General features: G+C 33.4%; 1 protein-coding gene across 5 annotated transcripts in view; it reads right to left on the bottom strand.

Moving 5' to 3' along the window:
• VPS13A (vacuolar protein sorting 13 homolog A) overlaps window positions 1-16581 on the bottom strand; it is a 109681-nt gene that overhangs the window by 26205 nt on the left and 66895 nt on the right. For 3 of the 5 annotated variants that reach the window (XM_064736813.1, XM_064736815.1, XM_064736816.1), the window contains exons 51-67: window positions 14150-14189; window positions 13030-13158; window positions 12207-12340; window positions 10615-10744; window positions 10014-10249; window positions 7872-8025; window positions 6874-7020; window positions 6241-6322; window positions 4885-4954; window positions 4196-4301; window positions 3741-3854; window positions 2302-2447; window positions 2101-2182; window positions 1351-1464; window positions 846-921; window positions 583-746; window positions 164-209 (exon numbers count right to left, since the gene is read on the bottom strand). In XM_064736813.1, the coding sequence (XP_064592883.1) occupies window positions 164-209; window positions 583-746; window positions 846-921; window positions 1351-1464; window positions 2101-2182; window positions 2302-2447; window positions 3741-3854; window positions 4196-4301; window positions 4885-4954; window positions 6241-6322; window positions 6874-7020; window positions 7872-8025; window positions 10014-10249; window positions 10615-10744; window positions 12207-12340; window positions 13030-13158; window positions 14150-14189 (1970 nt within the window). The remainder of the gene's footprint in view (window positions 1-163; window positions 210-582; window positions 747-845; window positions 922-1350; window positions 1465-2100; window positions 2183-2301; window positions 2448-3740; window positions 3855-4195; window positions 4302-4884; window positions 4955-6240; window positions 6323-6873; window positions 7021-7871; window positions 8026-10013; window positions 10250-10614; window positions 10745-12206; window positions 12341-13029; window positions 13159-14149; window positions 14190-16581) is intronic. The other 2 variants (XM_064736814.1, XM_064736817.1) reach the window with 1 other exon arrangement.

Genomic DNA, 16581 nt, shown 5'->3' with positions numbered 1-16581 from the left:
TACACAGTCTCCACACAAAGTTCATGTAAACAACATTTAAACTGTAAGTCAGTAGAAATATAAAATCTTGACAAAAAGTTTTATAACTCTGATTTACAACAGCTCATCAAAAATCAAGAATTCACTGTTGTGTGAACAGTTAATGCATCAAGACCAGACTTACCTCTTATTGGTTTTGTAACTATTCCTGTTATGCCACTGACAAAACCCTACCAGGATAAACAAAACAGACATTACAAATATGATTCCATATAATATTTTTCATTTTTAACATTTTTCTTCTTCCTTCATTGCTGAATAACCTAAAAGTACATGTGTTGGGAGTATTCTAGAATTCACTATAAGCCAAGAGAATTAGAGGCACCTGCTTCACAGTTTCTACCTTCTTTTCTATCCTATTGCATTTTTCTATAAAACTATCATTTAACTGTAGCTATACACTTGCAAAACTAAAATTAAAATTAAGAAACTAACAAGAAACTAACTCAAAAAAATTGAAAACCAACAACTCTCTGGGCAACATAACAAGTGCCTGGTACTCCTGCCTGCATAAAACTAATTAATTTTTGTTTTCCTCCTTACAGAAACCAGTCCTTTTCCACCTCGAGTGATACCCTCTCTCAGACCAGTGGGTTGTTTGTTCATGGCTTCTCTCCTTTTTTGCTGGTAATCTTCATCCATAGTTATTGCAGCTACTCCTTTTGCCATAGCACCTGTGATTCTTGAGGCAGCTCCTGCTAATCCACCTATTGGAATATAAACCAAATTAAAACTAATTCAATTTACAAATACTCATCTCTATTGTTTACTGTTAGGGGAACTACCATCACAGCACTGAAACTTACCAACAGCTCCCCCCACCAGCGCTTTAAATCCTAGTGCCATTCCCTCTATAAATTCCTCAGGACCCTGGATGGCTCCCTATGAGAAAAAAGGACACACTCATAATTAGCTTTGAATAGTATGCCTTATATATTTTTAAATCGTACATTTTTATTGGGAATTATATGTAACAAAGAGGAAAACTGGATGACACTGAGTGATAGAGTGTGAAAGCACCCACAAAAGCCCCTGTGAAAGACAGACCATTTTAGAATAATAATGAATTCCATGAAGTTTCCTTATTTTAAGGAGAAGCAAAATATTTATTTTAAGGTGTGAACCGTAAGAAATAGCCTTTTGGTAGTTAAGTTGACACCTCTGTCCTTTTTACTCTCACTTGAGTTTTCCAGGCATTTTCACTTGAAATTTTCAATTCTACATCTAAATTTAAAACCAAAAAAGTGTTAATATAGCTTTTCAATACAATGTCTATCTATCTACTTGTAAAAGGACAGCAGAGAATTTTACCTGATATGGTTCATAGAAAAAAGCTTCTACCCCTTCAGACAAGCCTCTTATGAATCCAAATGGATTACCCAACACATCAAGGCCAAGAATAAGAATATACATCTGTTTAATAGCCTAAAATGAAAATAGGTATTAGAGAAAATATTTCCTAAATTATACTTAAGCAAAGGCAAACAGTGTAGTATCTCAGATTAAAACAGGGAAAGAAACATGAGTTCAATATAAAAACCTCAAAATTGTCCAGAAACATAGAAGTAGTTGCAATAAAAAGATGAGAAAATCAGTGAATAAACCATATTATGTCAGCCAAGAAACGACATTACTTAAAAGCATTGCAGTAGCCCCTCATTATTAATAATGGATGGAGAGGACTAATTCTTTTATGCAAAAGTATTTTTGTTGGATTCTCTCCACTGGATGACAGGACTTTCAACAGTACACAAAAAAAGGTACTATGATTTGAATGGTACTAATGTCTAAGAAATTACATTTGCATTTAATGCCAATCATGTTCTATCAGAGCCCTATCGTGTTTGCTTCCCCTGTCTATTCCAGTAAGCTGTTTTGTTATCCATGCCACCTAGCAAGGCAATAAAACCCTGTTAATGAGTAATTGGCTGGTATGCATTTATTTAACCTTTGTACATAAAAGGATGAAAGTAAATTTTATTTTGTTTAATAGAATGAAAGTGCACAGTAGCAGTTTCAAAATAAAAAATTATTGGAATGTTGACATTCTCTTATTCTTACCTGTTTTGAATAATGCCTTATAACTGATGATTGAAGCTGCTGCGTAGTACAGAAGTCATACCTGAGCTCAAAGAATGCCAACCTAAAAAAAGAGACAAGAGAAAAAGTAAATCCTTACTGCACAGAACAAAATAAAGCTCAACATATGTAATATTGGTACAATCTTTGTGAGTGATTTTTACATTCATATTTTTAACCTACTTAAAGACAATATCTTGTACATCTGTAAGGGTGGCCCCTATACTCTTCAGCAGGAGATTCAAGGACTGAAATGGTATCAATTCATTCTTTCTTTCTTCTTTGTTACTATCTTCTCCACCCTCGCTGAGTGAAAAGCTCAGGTGTAACTGAAGGATAAAAATGAGATTGGGAAATAACAGGGTTAGTTGTTAGCTGTATGATATTTCTATCTTTATAATCTTTTAGATTATTTAAAAATTTAGTTAGCACATTTCTAGTCTGGCCGAAACCACTCTGACTTTGTAACAGAGTACACAAATATATAATGTAGGCCAAAAAAAGCCCACTCACATATAAAGTCGAAGTGAAGAATTTAAACTACCTTTCAGAAAACAAGAACTTGAAACTGCTTACTTCTGATTTCAGAGATGGTCTCTGGATTCTTTCAAATATAATTTAGATTATTAACTCATTTTTAAAACATTTCATTTGTTTAAGTTATACCCAAAATCAAAGCAGACAGAAAATGACAACACAGCATAGAGTCCAAGCAAGAATGTAAAATAAAACCTTGAGAACAAATAATTACTAACACAAGTTTTGCAGGTACCAAATAATTACTGGAATATGCATACAGGAAAAATCCTACCTGTGCACACCTGAAATAACTAAAGCATTTGTTTCAAAGAAATCAGAAAAGAACCACATTCAGGAAAACTGCTCAAATGGCTTTCAGGCACAAAATGGTAGAAATCTATTCAGTCATTTTCAAAATCAGATTAAAGGAAGTTATTCCTGTTTCTGACTCTCTGAAGACAATATCATGCAACATTCATTATGTTACAACAGAGCTTAACTGTAGCTCATTTCAGTGATACACAGTTTACCTTACAGAATGGTTGTCACTCAATCCATCATCACTAAAGACTTAGGCTCTAGTAAAAATTCAAGCCCATTTATCCCATCCCATTTCCTCCCTGCATTTTTTCTTGTCAAATATAATTTCTAACATCTCACAAGATACTGTGAAGAGGTGCAACTCAAATCATTCTTTGATCTACTTCCCATGGATAGATGGGAGACTCTCTTAACAACTGTAACAGAGCCTATAAGGTCCTATCACAGTTGTAATAATGTTAGCTGCACACTGATCTCCCATCCTTGCTGTACATGTTTTTTAGAAATTACATCATTTTCCAATCCATACTATCCTGTGTGTACACAAATGAGCATTTTGCAAGGAACTCATAAGTAATAAAATGAAAAAAAATTACTCATAAAGTAAGCCATAAGAATGCAATAGTAAGTTAGTGGTTACAATGAAAATACTTTCTTGGCCATTTTTTTTTAATCAGCACGTTTCGATCTTTATTTCAACTACTACTATCCTGCCTACTATCCTGGACAAGACAAAAAATTCTCAGAGAGCAAACTCAGTCTATAACATGAAAAAGGAATACCTTAATTGGAGAGATGTGGAAGTATTCGTACAAGCTGATTTGTGATGTATCCATTGACGACACGCTCATTAGCTCTTCTTGAAGAGATTCAACATCCTTTTCGAAAAGTTGTAGCTGTAAATGCATTTGAAAAAGATATTTCTTCAAAATTTGGAGTATATAAAACTACTAGCCATTTTTCACTGATGACAATACATTGACTAATGCTACTTATACTCTCATGTCTCATAGTCCCTGTACTACAACATTCAAAGCCTTCTTTCCATAGCATACATGATGAGCATGAAGGAAGGAGTCTACTATCTGACTCAGGTAACAGTAAATTCAAGCCTCGTAGCTCCATATTATTATATCAACCATTGATATGGACACAGAATTTTTTTTTTTTTTTTAATACAAGTTGAATTGTCACAGATTTAAAATCTATTTATCTTCAAACAACAAAAGGTTTCTACCTCTTGGTCACTTGGTACATCAGTCTGTGTAAAGAATTCACCTACTGCATACAGGAAGCCAAGATCTAATCTGAGATCCATCTCTTGAATCAGAACCTTAAAGTACCTGCACAAGAAACAAAAAATAATTATTAAGGTGTTCTACAAAAACATGTAACACTTAAAGTTTAGTACAGGTTAGACCACTTACACAACTTCAGGTACTGGTTTTGGTGGGTTATTTTGGTGTGGATTTTTGTTTTGGGGTGTTGGTTTTTTGTGCATGTATTTGTTGTTGGTTTTCTTTTTTTATTTGTTTTGAGGGTTTTTTGAGTGATTCATCATTGCTGGTGAAAAGAAGGCTTCCCACTTAGGTGTAATATAAACACATCTCCAAATAACCAGAATCATTTTAAACACAGAGCAGCATTTAACACTGTATATAGCACAACTATACACAGATTTTCTTTCTAAATAAAGATGACTAAAAATACGCATTAAAAAGACATCTAAAAATCCTTGATTTATTCTTCAGTTATGTAGATCATAAATGACACTGAGCTTTCACCTCTGTTAAAATGCTCTGAGATTCCAAGACTGAGTTTGTGTTAAAATTACTTTTCATTATGTTTGCCTCTGTAATATTTTTAATTTTAAAGCTTCATAACACATCCAATAGCAATAGAGATGGAACATGTCAAAATACTTACTTAATATGTGTTATTTCTGAGTGTCCTGCAGTTCTCATGACAATACTGACATCAGTAAATGGTTTAGGTGCTATAAAGTTGTCAAATAAAAAGAGATCAGTACAGATTCTTATATGACATACATAACTTCCTAAGTTTTTTTATGAAAATGTCATATACATTCATGGTTTTTCCAATCCTGCACAGCAGGATTACATAATGGATATGACTGGTAAACAATTGAGACAGGGAAAAGAGCAGGAACAGAAAGTAATAGGAACACAAGGATGGAATGGAACATCAAAATGCTATTTCACTGAAAATGCACCATTTTCATTTAAAAGCAAATTAATATTGATATAATATTAGATTTAAGTAATTTCTTTAGTCATGGAATAAGATTTTCCAATGGCTGATACAAAAATGTAAACAAAAATGAATTCTGCAGATTCATGCAGTGTAGCTTAAAACCAATCATATTCAGAATGAGCAACTAACATCCCACTAGCTTCTGAACAAAATTGCAAGCAGTATTCTTTGTCTCTGTCCAGAATCCCTTTTGATATTACTTTGTTTATTACTTTGATATTACTGATACTAGGTTTTCCAAGTGACTTCAGTGTGAAAAAAATTAATGAAAGACTCCAGTTCATCACGTAGTATAGCAACATTGAGCTCTATGCTCTATGCTCCAAGCATTGGAGAAATCTACCCAAAAACCATATGAAATATAATTTGCCAACTGGAGAGCTTATAAGCCTCACTTAACAAGTCTGAGCTTAGGCACACTTCTTTTCTTGGTAGCTAAGATTACTTCAGATAGATTACTAGGATACGCACTGCATGATACTAGAGCAGTAGGAAAATAGTGGAAGACTAAGGATGACAAGTGAATCCTCACTGCCCCAAAACTCCTAATCTAAGTGGCACAGAGACAGTGCAACAGATTCACTACCATCAAAACTACCAAAACTTATAAACAGACAAGTTTTCTCATATATTAGTCAGCATTAAATTTTACTGGTGGTCTGAACTGAAAACCTCCTTTTAAATTTATAAGTAACTTTCATGTCATATGTTCTCCACAATTAATTAAGTAATGTGCCATAAAGATGCTCCTAAAAGACATGATAATGACAAATAAAAGACATTTTCTTTTTTTCTGTTAATTTTTAACTGTTGAAACAGTGTTCTGTGTATCTTCTTTTTAGGTAACTGCTTCCTTACTTCTACTATTATTATTTGTATTATCTATAGTCAGAAAGCTCATGCAGACTTCACCTGATAAAAGTGAAAAATCTGATAAAATTATTAACTTCAGTACAAGCAAGTTATTTTTTGTTTTAAAAGGAAGGATTATGTTAAACTAGAACAAACCTGAATCCAAGGTGATGGACTTTGGAGGTTTAATAGGATAGAACACAAAGGGAAATATGGCTCCAGGAATCTGGTTTTGTATCTAGTAGGGGTAAGGACAGGACAAGGTGCATCACATTAGCTTTTCAATACTGAAATATTTTAAGACGAGGACAAACTCTAGAGATACCTGTGGCCTTCCACCAATCCAAATGCAGAAAAAAGACACTACTGTTCTTAAAATATATCTATTTTCAAAATACAACAATCAAATTCTAATAATTTAGAAAAACTTCTTCAAATTGGTAGTAATAAATGGTCCACAAAAGCTTTGCAAAGGTTTTGTTCTTAAAATATTGAGCATAATAAGACTAGAAATTTCACCTCTCTTTTTGCTTGTTATACAGAAATGCTCCAAGAAAAAGCAAGTAAGATGAATGCCATTTTTTTTTTCTGAAGAGTCATATTTGTCTTCCTTTTTTTCCAAGAAGCACTTAAGTAGTATTTTCAAAGACTGAGGAGCACTGATGTAAAAGCCAAAGATTACTATTAAACTGAAAACATGAGAAATCCAAACAATTCTAGAAATGAACCCAAGCTTTCATAAAAGTTGTTCTTTAGAATAAGTAACAACTACTTTTTGACATGACTTACTTGTATCCTGTAAATTTGAATTCGGAAAGACTTCTGATGTGCAGAGGAGCTGTATTCCACTTTTAAAGCTGGCAGATAATTTCTTCTGATAGGAATCTCATTTGGCTGTTGAATTGTCATGTTCATTCCATTAGGAGTTAAACATACCTATTGTATTATTATTAAAGAAAATTTAGTATGCAATGTGTTTTAAAATCCTACTTCATATACTTAAAAATTTACAATATTGTAAACCTTAGCAGTAGAAGTTCTGAACCTTTTAAGTTAGATGTCATAATTTCCATCTATTTAAAGCAAACAAATTTTGCCATAAATTAAAAATAGAAATAAAACTACAAAGTAATGCATTATTTGGGGGTTACTATCATTTACCACATAGCTATCTAGAAGAAAAACTGAACAGTGTAATGGACTATGACTGGCATAAACATTGAATCATTTATCTATCCAGTGTTTATCTTCCTACAGCACGTTTCTAATGAGTGCCTAGAACTCATCCATACGCAAGGACTGAGCATTTGGAGCATAATGTGCTTCTACATTCCAGAATAATTTCTGAAATTTCTTTTTCAATTTTATGTGGTTGAATGACAGCTAAATCGTTCCACAACAAGCCATTTTAAAAGTACAGGATTTCAGGGTAAAGCAAACAAACAAATCAACCCCAAACAAATATATTTACTGGTATAACACATAAACCAAATGCAAACCTTCTTCACTGTAGTTTTATACATATTTAGTACTACAACCTCCAAAAATGGTACACCTCAATTTCAAAGTCAGGCAGTAACAACAAAAAGTCTGTAGCAATATATCAAGTTTGTGGAATATTTCCTGCACTTTTTAATACACAGATAAATAAGTGTTTTCAGAGGGAGTAGGTAAATCAATCATCTCAAATTTTACCGTAAGTTTTATCAAAGACAGCAAAATTGATATATTATCTTTTTTCTTGTGCATACATATAAGCAACAGAATTAGAGAACTATCGGTATTACCAAAACATTCGATTCCAACTCAATAATCTTATTTTCTGAAGGGCTTAGCTCACTGTAATCTCTGAATTCTTGTTCTAATTTATCAATTTGCTTGACACTCATTGGTCTCCATCTCGACTTCTTCTTGGGTTTTGTCTCCCACACCACATCAGAACTTTGAAAACAAAACAAAGAAGCAAAAGAGAAGGATTAGCTTATTGAAAACAAATTTTCAAGAACACAAAGAACACACCTACTTCAGTGTGACTTTTAATATGTTGTAACTAAGGAATGAGAAAGCACAACATAAAGAACTACTGTAGCAAATAGAAGTGATCCAAATCATGCACTGCCTTCTTGGAACTAAAGAGAAGCCAGTCTCTCCACTATAATGGGAAAAAAAAGTTAACAAGTCTGTTTAACTCCCCACTTTGATGAAGATGGGTATGTAGTGACACTAAGGAAGCTCCATCAAAGAAGCAGTACTGCCATCCATTGTCCTACAATCTCAATGTAGTTTTCTGCTTATAGTCCTGCATTTACTTTGGCATTTTAAATTTACTACTAATTGAAAAGTTCAAGTCAAGATAAAATGCCTCCTGCACTGTGCCTTATTTTTGACATCTTCTTTATTTAGTCTTTCCATCTAAAATCAAGAGGTGGTTTTGTTTTACATGTTTCTTCTACTGATTTCATGGTGGGAATTTTGAGTTTGTTTTTTGTTTGTTTTTTAAAAATGCTATCCTTTCTTCTGTCTCTCAGTTTTATTAATGCAAATAATTAAACAATCTTAAAGGGCATTAGATGTTTTTCCCACTGCTTCTGTGAAAAGCTCTGTGCTTGACTTCATCTTACAGTCAAACTTAAAGCATAAAATAGGGAACAAACCAACACTATCAGGCAGGTAGAAGATACTTCTTTCCGCAATTTACTCTCTAGACTATAAAAATATGTAACTTTCCAGACACAGCCACCTAACCTCTTTTATCTATATCCGTGTCTATATTGAGACACATCAATGGCAGAAAAAACAAAGGTGAGCTAAGTTCAAAACAACAACTAAAAAAGAGTACTATATTGATTGTTGAAAGTTTCCTCCTTTTTTTTCTTTCCACCTTTTTTGGTTATGTTTTTGGGTTTTGGGTTTTTTTTCTTGCTCCTAAAAAAATGAAGCCAATTTCAACACTACTGCCATCCATTTTCAAGAAATCTGACATCTCATCTGGGTTTGACAAGGAAACAAAACTAACTATAAGCACTAGACAAATTACTATGGATGACTGCTTTCAAAGAAAAACAAATTTAGTGAAATCTCAACACTATTGTGAATCTCAGCAATCAGCTGCCACTTCTAATGAAGTGTTTCCACTGCCTAAATATCAGAGCACAACTTCTCAGGTGAGGGCAAGGACTGGAATTTTCTTAGAAAATGATGGATAAGATTATGTGAAGCCTATGTGTATGAGAAGTTCACGCTTGTTTGTTTTCCAATAAAGTGCAAAGAATTAATCAAGAAAAAACAACTCTCACTCTGTCAACCTCATAACTGAATAAAAAGAAGTGTGTGGCTTATGGCAATTATATTCAAGTGTCCCTTAATGATTAGAAAGAGCCCCTGCTCAAATATATGATAGTACACATTTCCAAGCATTACATAATTTCTTTCTGCTTCCATCTGAAATGTATAATTATAGTAGGAAACTCAAGCAGTAGAGCCATGGACCACTATAATTAATCAACCAAAACTAAAGGGACCTACAAGCTTTTGCATCAAAATTTCCAATGCAGAATTCAGCTGCTTGTGTAGTGAAGATAAAACCCACTGACACAAACTATTTGCAGACCTTGCTCCTTAAAACTCTATTATCACTTCTCAAACTACCTGGACAGGAAATATTTTCTGTCCAGTGTACTGGGAAGTCTTCTACACAGAATTACAAATACATGTTCCAAAACCACATACATCTAAATACAGTTAGCATATGCATTAGAACAAAACACAGTGAAAGCATTTCTCTTGGCAGCAGGAAAATGTAGTCATTAGGTTTGAACACTATTAACCCAGACTTCTATTTGCTCTTTCAGCACAAGCCAAAATGAAATACATAGAGTGAAAATACCTGAAGTTAAACATTTTATACTGTTGTACACAAAGTAAGTTACCTTGTAATTCCAATGTAGGACACCTCTTGTTTTGTATAATTATTAACCAATGAAATTCCAACATCTTGCAAAGACAGAACAATTTCTTGTTCTGCTAGTTCTGCTTTTACACTTTCATATGTCAATTTAAATACATTCTCATCTTCAGTGAACAGGACAATACGTTGCAAACCTTCATAAAACGACATTAAGTAGACCACTTTTCTAGAATCCACATTGAGTACTTCCATTTTGTCCTACAAATGAGAGGAAAAGTTTTTACAATGCTATTATCATTCTACTTCACAAAAAAAAAAGCAAAACAAAGCCACAGTCTTAGCAACACAACAAAGGAACAATTTTTTTTAAGCTACAGGAAAAAAGTAATTACAAAGTTTTATGACAACCTCTCACCACACACACACTGACACTTTTCAACTGAAGACTGCTTACTTGAGCAAGCTCCAGCAAACAAAGTGTTGTTACTGTTCTGCATTTGGAATTCATGTATGAGACTGCTGATCATGCTCATTAAATACAAGTTTCATGCATACACTGATAATGGACATATAAATATAAGATTAGACACCATTAAAAGAAGATTTTGATAAAAAGAATACACCTCTTTTGCAGCAATTTCCTCGGTTCTATTTCCACATCTCCATTTTAATTTCTTAGATCCTGTTGGGTCTGCCCAAGTATACAACACTGCCTTATTTGGCTGAAGGCAGTCTTCCAATTCACTGAGGGAGCTAGAACAAAGTAATTTTAAATTCAAATGTCAATGAATATTTTGTATTAGTGACCTTTGCATTCTAGCATTTCAAAAAGAGCACTAATAATATTTTCAAGTAATGAGAACAGAACAAAATTAACATTATGCATGAAAAAACACACACAAAAACATTCTCACAACAGCAATAAGAATGAGGATTTGTACTTTAATATACATATATATACTTTAAAAATGAAGTATATACAGTAGATTTTATATACTTATTTTCTTCCCCCTTTGTGATTTTCAGAAATGTGCTTTAAACTCCATTCCCTCTCACATATACTTAAAAACTTGCAGAATCGTCCTCTACAGCTCTGTGAAAGGATTCTACCCCAGGAGAGGAAGTGGAGAGATGCTCATCTCTGCTTGCTAGGATCCAGTTATTTGAACCATTCCCTCACATCCAAGCTGTGCCAGGGGAGGTTTAGATTGAACATTAGGAAGACTTTCTCTCAAAACACTGGAAGAACAGGTTTTCATGAGAGGCACGAGTTGCCACAAGCCCTTGACTTGGACAACACCCTTAATAACATGCTTTAACTTTTTATCAGACCTAAAGTGGTCAGGCAGTTGGGACAAAATGTAGGCCCTTCCACATATGAAACATTGAACTCTGTTCTAATTAAATTGACAATAGGGATTCCCACAGTTTATCTAAAAAGATAAAAATTACTAATCTTTACAAAGAAAAAACAAGCCAAACAATCATTCTTCAGGCAAAAAGGAAGCAAACAGGATTTGACTAACAACTCTTCTGCCTTCCAAGTAAAAATCTTTAAACAACACTGCTCTGACTGACTGAATGGAGAAAACAATAGGCTGTTTCGCTTTTAGAAATAAATAATTCAAGAATGATGCAAGTATACACTTCTCAGCATTGCTCAGTATCTGCATACAGTGGCAAAGCATTACAAAAACATTACTGGTAGAGAAGAGTGTCACTGTGTACAGGTGCAGAAGTAAATATTCACTCACTGCAGAAGACTAATATTCATTACAATTACCTTAGTTTTGTTCTGCCTTGGCAAAATTTATGTAACTACTTCTCATCCCCTATCTCACATAATTTGAACCCATTCTTTCAGCTAAATTTTCTTCACTACTTATTCTGCACAGCTGCAGAAAAGCACATCCTTTGCCCCCCCACCAGGAATGTAGATGTCACAAGGCCACAAAATTCATATAAAAAGACACCACAAAACACCTCACTCGTAAAACTGCCTAGCAGTATTTAACATTGCTAACAATTCATTGCCTTCAATTTACCAAGCAAAAGATTTCTGGGTGCTCTGACAAAATTTGACAGCCATTTCCTCAAAACAGGCTTCTTTAGAGAATGCATGCTTACAATATACAAAACTGTTCAATAATATACAATATACAATACAGTTCATATGTCTCATACAAACATCCACACTAAACCTCTTCATACATACCTTTGTCCATACTCAATAATTTCCTCTTTGGTATGGTTTATCAACAGAAATGGAGCTGCACCAGCATAGTAATTAGAAAAGGTAATCACCGTAGAATGTTCAGTCAGATTAACATCCACTGCAATTCCTCCAAGCTATCAGTTGTAAAAATTTTAAAGTAAATAACAGTGGAATGGATTTCCGAAGTCAATGTAAATGCAAAGCAAATGTAATGTAATATTTTGAAGAACTTCTCATCATAAGATAAAACTATCATGTAGTAAAACCAGCTGTTTTATCATACCTTCAAAATATTTCCTTATCTAAATACTAGGTAGCAGGTATTACAATTTGTAATTAATACTATGCAGGAGAGTTCTGTACCGTAAAAAGTTAGACTGGTAGTAGAGTTACCTTCCTTGTTACAAGCTTACACATTCATGGCCTCAAGAACATTATACTACAAACACCACTCACCTACTTAAAAACTACCCCTAGAAGAGACTATCTGCAACATACAAGTAAATTTAGTGAAGTCAAAGTTATTCAGTGTTACTTTAGAACTAATATTAATACTTCTCACAAAGAATATTTGCAAAACAATCTGTATTTTAGCTCCTGTAGAACTGCTCTCCAGAGAAGCGCTTAAAACAGAATACCTACGTACATCTGTTTGTACACACACAAAAGAGAGAGCATGAGAATGCATTTGCATAAACGTAATATTTTCTTCAGGTAAGGTTTTGCAATAATTGATAGCATGGGAAAACAATTTGAGAATGAAAATTAAAAAGTGATTTATCCTATTTTACTTAACATGTAAACATGGAAGGCAATATGTTACCTTATTGTCCAAATGCAGTAAAAGACAGTTTTCTTGCTGATCAAAATTTATCTTCTTTGGAGGGAGATCAGAATTTTCAACTCTAACAAGCAGTTTGTTGGCATCACTTTCAGGCCAAAAAGGAATGCACTAAAAAAATCAGAAATTTCAAAGTCAAAATACAAACCAGGCTTTAAATGCCATTCACATTAGCCCAAAATTCATCTAATGAAGTCTATCAAAAAGTGTATCAATTAGGATCAGAAACCCTATTTAAAAACCCTGAAAGTTATCACTTACCTGAATACAGTAAATTGAAACGAAGTCATTGAAAGGAAGTCAAGAAATAATTTTGACTACAGTGAAGAAAGTAAGGAGTAAGGAACTAAAGTGGAAAAAGTAGGACTTCATATTTACAACAAGAAGTACATTTAAAATGGAAAAAGTTCATAAAATCCAGAGTATAAAATAACTAGAACATTGAAAATGCCAAGCTGATAAAATGAAAAAGATTAAAATTTTCTTCTATTAGCAGACCTTTTCCAAAAAAAAATATAAATTTCAAATCAATTTGACAGTGATGATGAATGACAACAAAATGGGACATTAGCATAAATGCCACCCCAGGGTAACTTGAGTACACAGGACGTCAGCTACTACCAGTCCTTCTAGAAGTGTTTCATATGTAAAAGTACATATAAACATATGAGTATAAAACACACAGTATGAAGCATTAGGCAGCTAAATCAGAAAGCACCTTCTGCTATTCATATTCACAGCTGAAATAATAACCATTGTGGATTTAAAAATATCAAAGGCAATCTCTCTTCAATAGTTTGCTTGCTAAATGGAAACAACCAGGAGACAGAGAAGACAAAAGTTTTAATGGTAACAAATGAAGTCTCTTAAATGAATCCTGCCACAATAACAAGCTATTACTAATAGTAACTCTCAGCTATCAAGAGTCAAAGTCTTTTTAGATAGACCATCTTTCCCATATTTCAAATTGTTGACATGCAGCATCCAAAATTTTAAAACCATTTTTTTCTAACATAGTTTAAGAAATGAGATGTCCATATTTAACTGCATCTGAATCCTAGAATTAATTCTTCGGTGGTGAAAGACTAGTTCACCAACTTACCATGCCACTAAGTTCCCTTTCCCATTGTTTCTCACACCACAGGAAGCAGGAAGACAAGGGAAAAAAATATAGTTAAACGGTAAGATTGAAGGCGTAATTTACATCAACATGTATCCCACAGACAAAGGAAATTTAAATTGAGCTGTAAACTATAATAAAACTCAGCATGTAAGTCTCAACATGGAATTAACTGAGCCCAGAAGAAATTCAAGAAGAATCAGTCAATAGTAAATGGAACTTTAAAATCCAAACCAAGTAAGTAAAAAAGACTGGCTAAACAAGACATTACAGAATCAACTATGAGAACTGAAAAATTTTTGTAGTAGACTTTAGCCAGAGATTGTGTCACATAATGATGAAATTTTCAAGCCTTTTACCACACACTTGTTAAGTGCTTCACCAGATGTTATATTTATACAACAGTTTTGCTTCCACAGTGGGATCTTTATTTTATATTTAGCACTGGTCTTATGAACAGTCTTCAGCAATGTCTTCTTTCTATAAGGATAATTGTTGATCAACTGCCTTGCACTACACATAATTCAAAGGACTGTCCTTAGCAAACCACTGCACACTAATCACTGTCCAATAAACTCTATTGCAATCTCTGACAAACAATGCATTTTTCTAGAAACAGTGATTAAGGTTTCTGATATATATAGTACTTTCCACAGGGAAAGATGGGACATGGAAGACGTCTCAGAGAAGATCAATTCTACTTAAGAACTGCTTTCTTTCCTGAAAAGACAAGCTATCTATCACTAAGAAAGAAGAGTGAATTTTAAAAAAATCAGCAGGAAAGTCTCTGCTCAACTTAAAATGACAAAAAAATAGAATAGTGGGAGAAAGGAGCAAGCCAAAATATGCATTAACATTTCAATAAGCTGCTTCATTTTTGAAGACCTCTTACCTAATGTATGAGAGTAATGTGAGAAATACTCCAAAAATTATAGATTAAATTAAAATTATTATTAAATTATAATATATTATATATATATATATATATAAAATATATTATAAATTATAATTAAAAATTATAAATTAAATATAAATTTAAAAATCTAGACTATCAGAATAGTAGAGCTAACCATCTTAGCAACAGCATCAGATGTAAACTTGCTCCTGGAAATTGTTCTGGATTAAGAACAGAGACAGATTAAAGACAGACGAACAGAGGCTTGATACTACCTACATTTAGAAGAGATGAACTATTGGATATTGTATGAGGCAACTGAATTACAAAAGAACAACCCTGGCAGACCAAGGTTGTCACAACATGGATTTTTAGAGACCTCCTATCAAAGGGAAAAATATCGACACAATGCAAAAACAGGTTTAGAAGGGGATACAAATTCTTCTGTTGACTCGTACACCTCTATTTGGTAAACTGCCATATCTAACTTTTCAGAAGTTTTTAGGAGTGATCCTAAGATCACTCAGGATCTTAGTCTTCCCTGGATACTTTATTACTGAAAGAAGACTAAGATTTAATCAGTACAATTATGAAACACCTAAGAAACACTGACATTTATGGGACAAGCGAGAAAATCCTGTAAGCATACAAATAAAACAGCCAACATGGAAACCTAGGGATGATACACGCAGAAGGTATTTCAACTACCAAAACTACTACCTTTGAGTAGTTTTTGCAGAAATTTCAGAACTTTTTGTAAATATTTTAGCTCATTCTAATAGCAAAGATATATCAAATATAAACCACAAAACAAGAAGTAATACCATCTGACTATATTTCCCAAGAGTAAGAAATTAGATATGAAGTTGCCCATACTACTACACATACAATGCTATAGTGATGCAGTCATTTCAGACCTTTATCAATAAACTAGAGGAGGAATCATACATACAAAGAACTCAAAAACTATGTAAGGCCAAGCAAAAAACCTTGATTCAGAGGAACATAAGAATATTAAGAAATAGAACGAACAGGCAGGCATATGACAAACAGTCCATTGTTGAGTAAAAGCAAAGAAACTTATTTTGAAAATGATAAGCATAATGGGAAGCTGAAGCGACTTCAACATATAAAGAGCTAAACCTTTATGCACACTTAATAAAAATCACAATGGAACAACACATCAATTTCATTAACTGAAATAATGCTATTTAAATGGCACATCTTTATTGACTGTATCATTTAAGATAATATGCACAGCTGAGGAGCATGTACTGAAGGTACCAAAAAAATAACAGAAAGATTTGGTTAGGAATCTCATTGAACATATTTTTTTAACTTTTGCAATTTGGTTTGCAAGCATTTTAGTAACCACTTGGAGTATTTACAATGCTGATATTGAGGTGATGGAGTGTGTCCAAAGAATGGCAATGGAGCTGCTGAAAGGTCTAGAGCACAAGTCTTAGGAGGAGTGGCTGAGGGAGCTGGGATTGTTCTGTCTGGACAAAAGGAGGCTCAG

This window comes from Zonotrichia leucophrys, chromosome Z, assembly GCF_028769735.1.
Source record: "Zonotrichia leucophrys gambelii isolate GWCS_2022_RI chromosome Z, RI_Zleu_2.0, whole genome shotgun sequence".
Lineage (NCBI taxonomy): Eukaryota > Metazoa > Chordata > Aves > Passeriformes > Passerellidae > Zonotrichia > Zonotrichia leucophrys.
The sequence above is the reverse complement of the archived record's forward strand: the minus strand, read 5'-3'. Positions and strand labels throughout refer to the sequence as shown.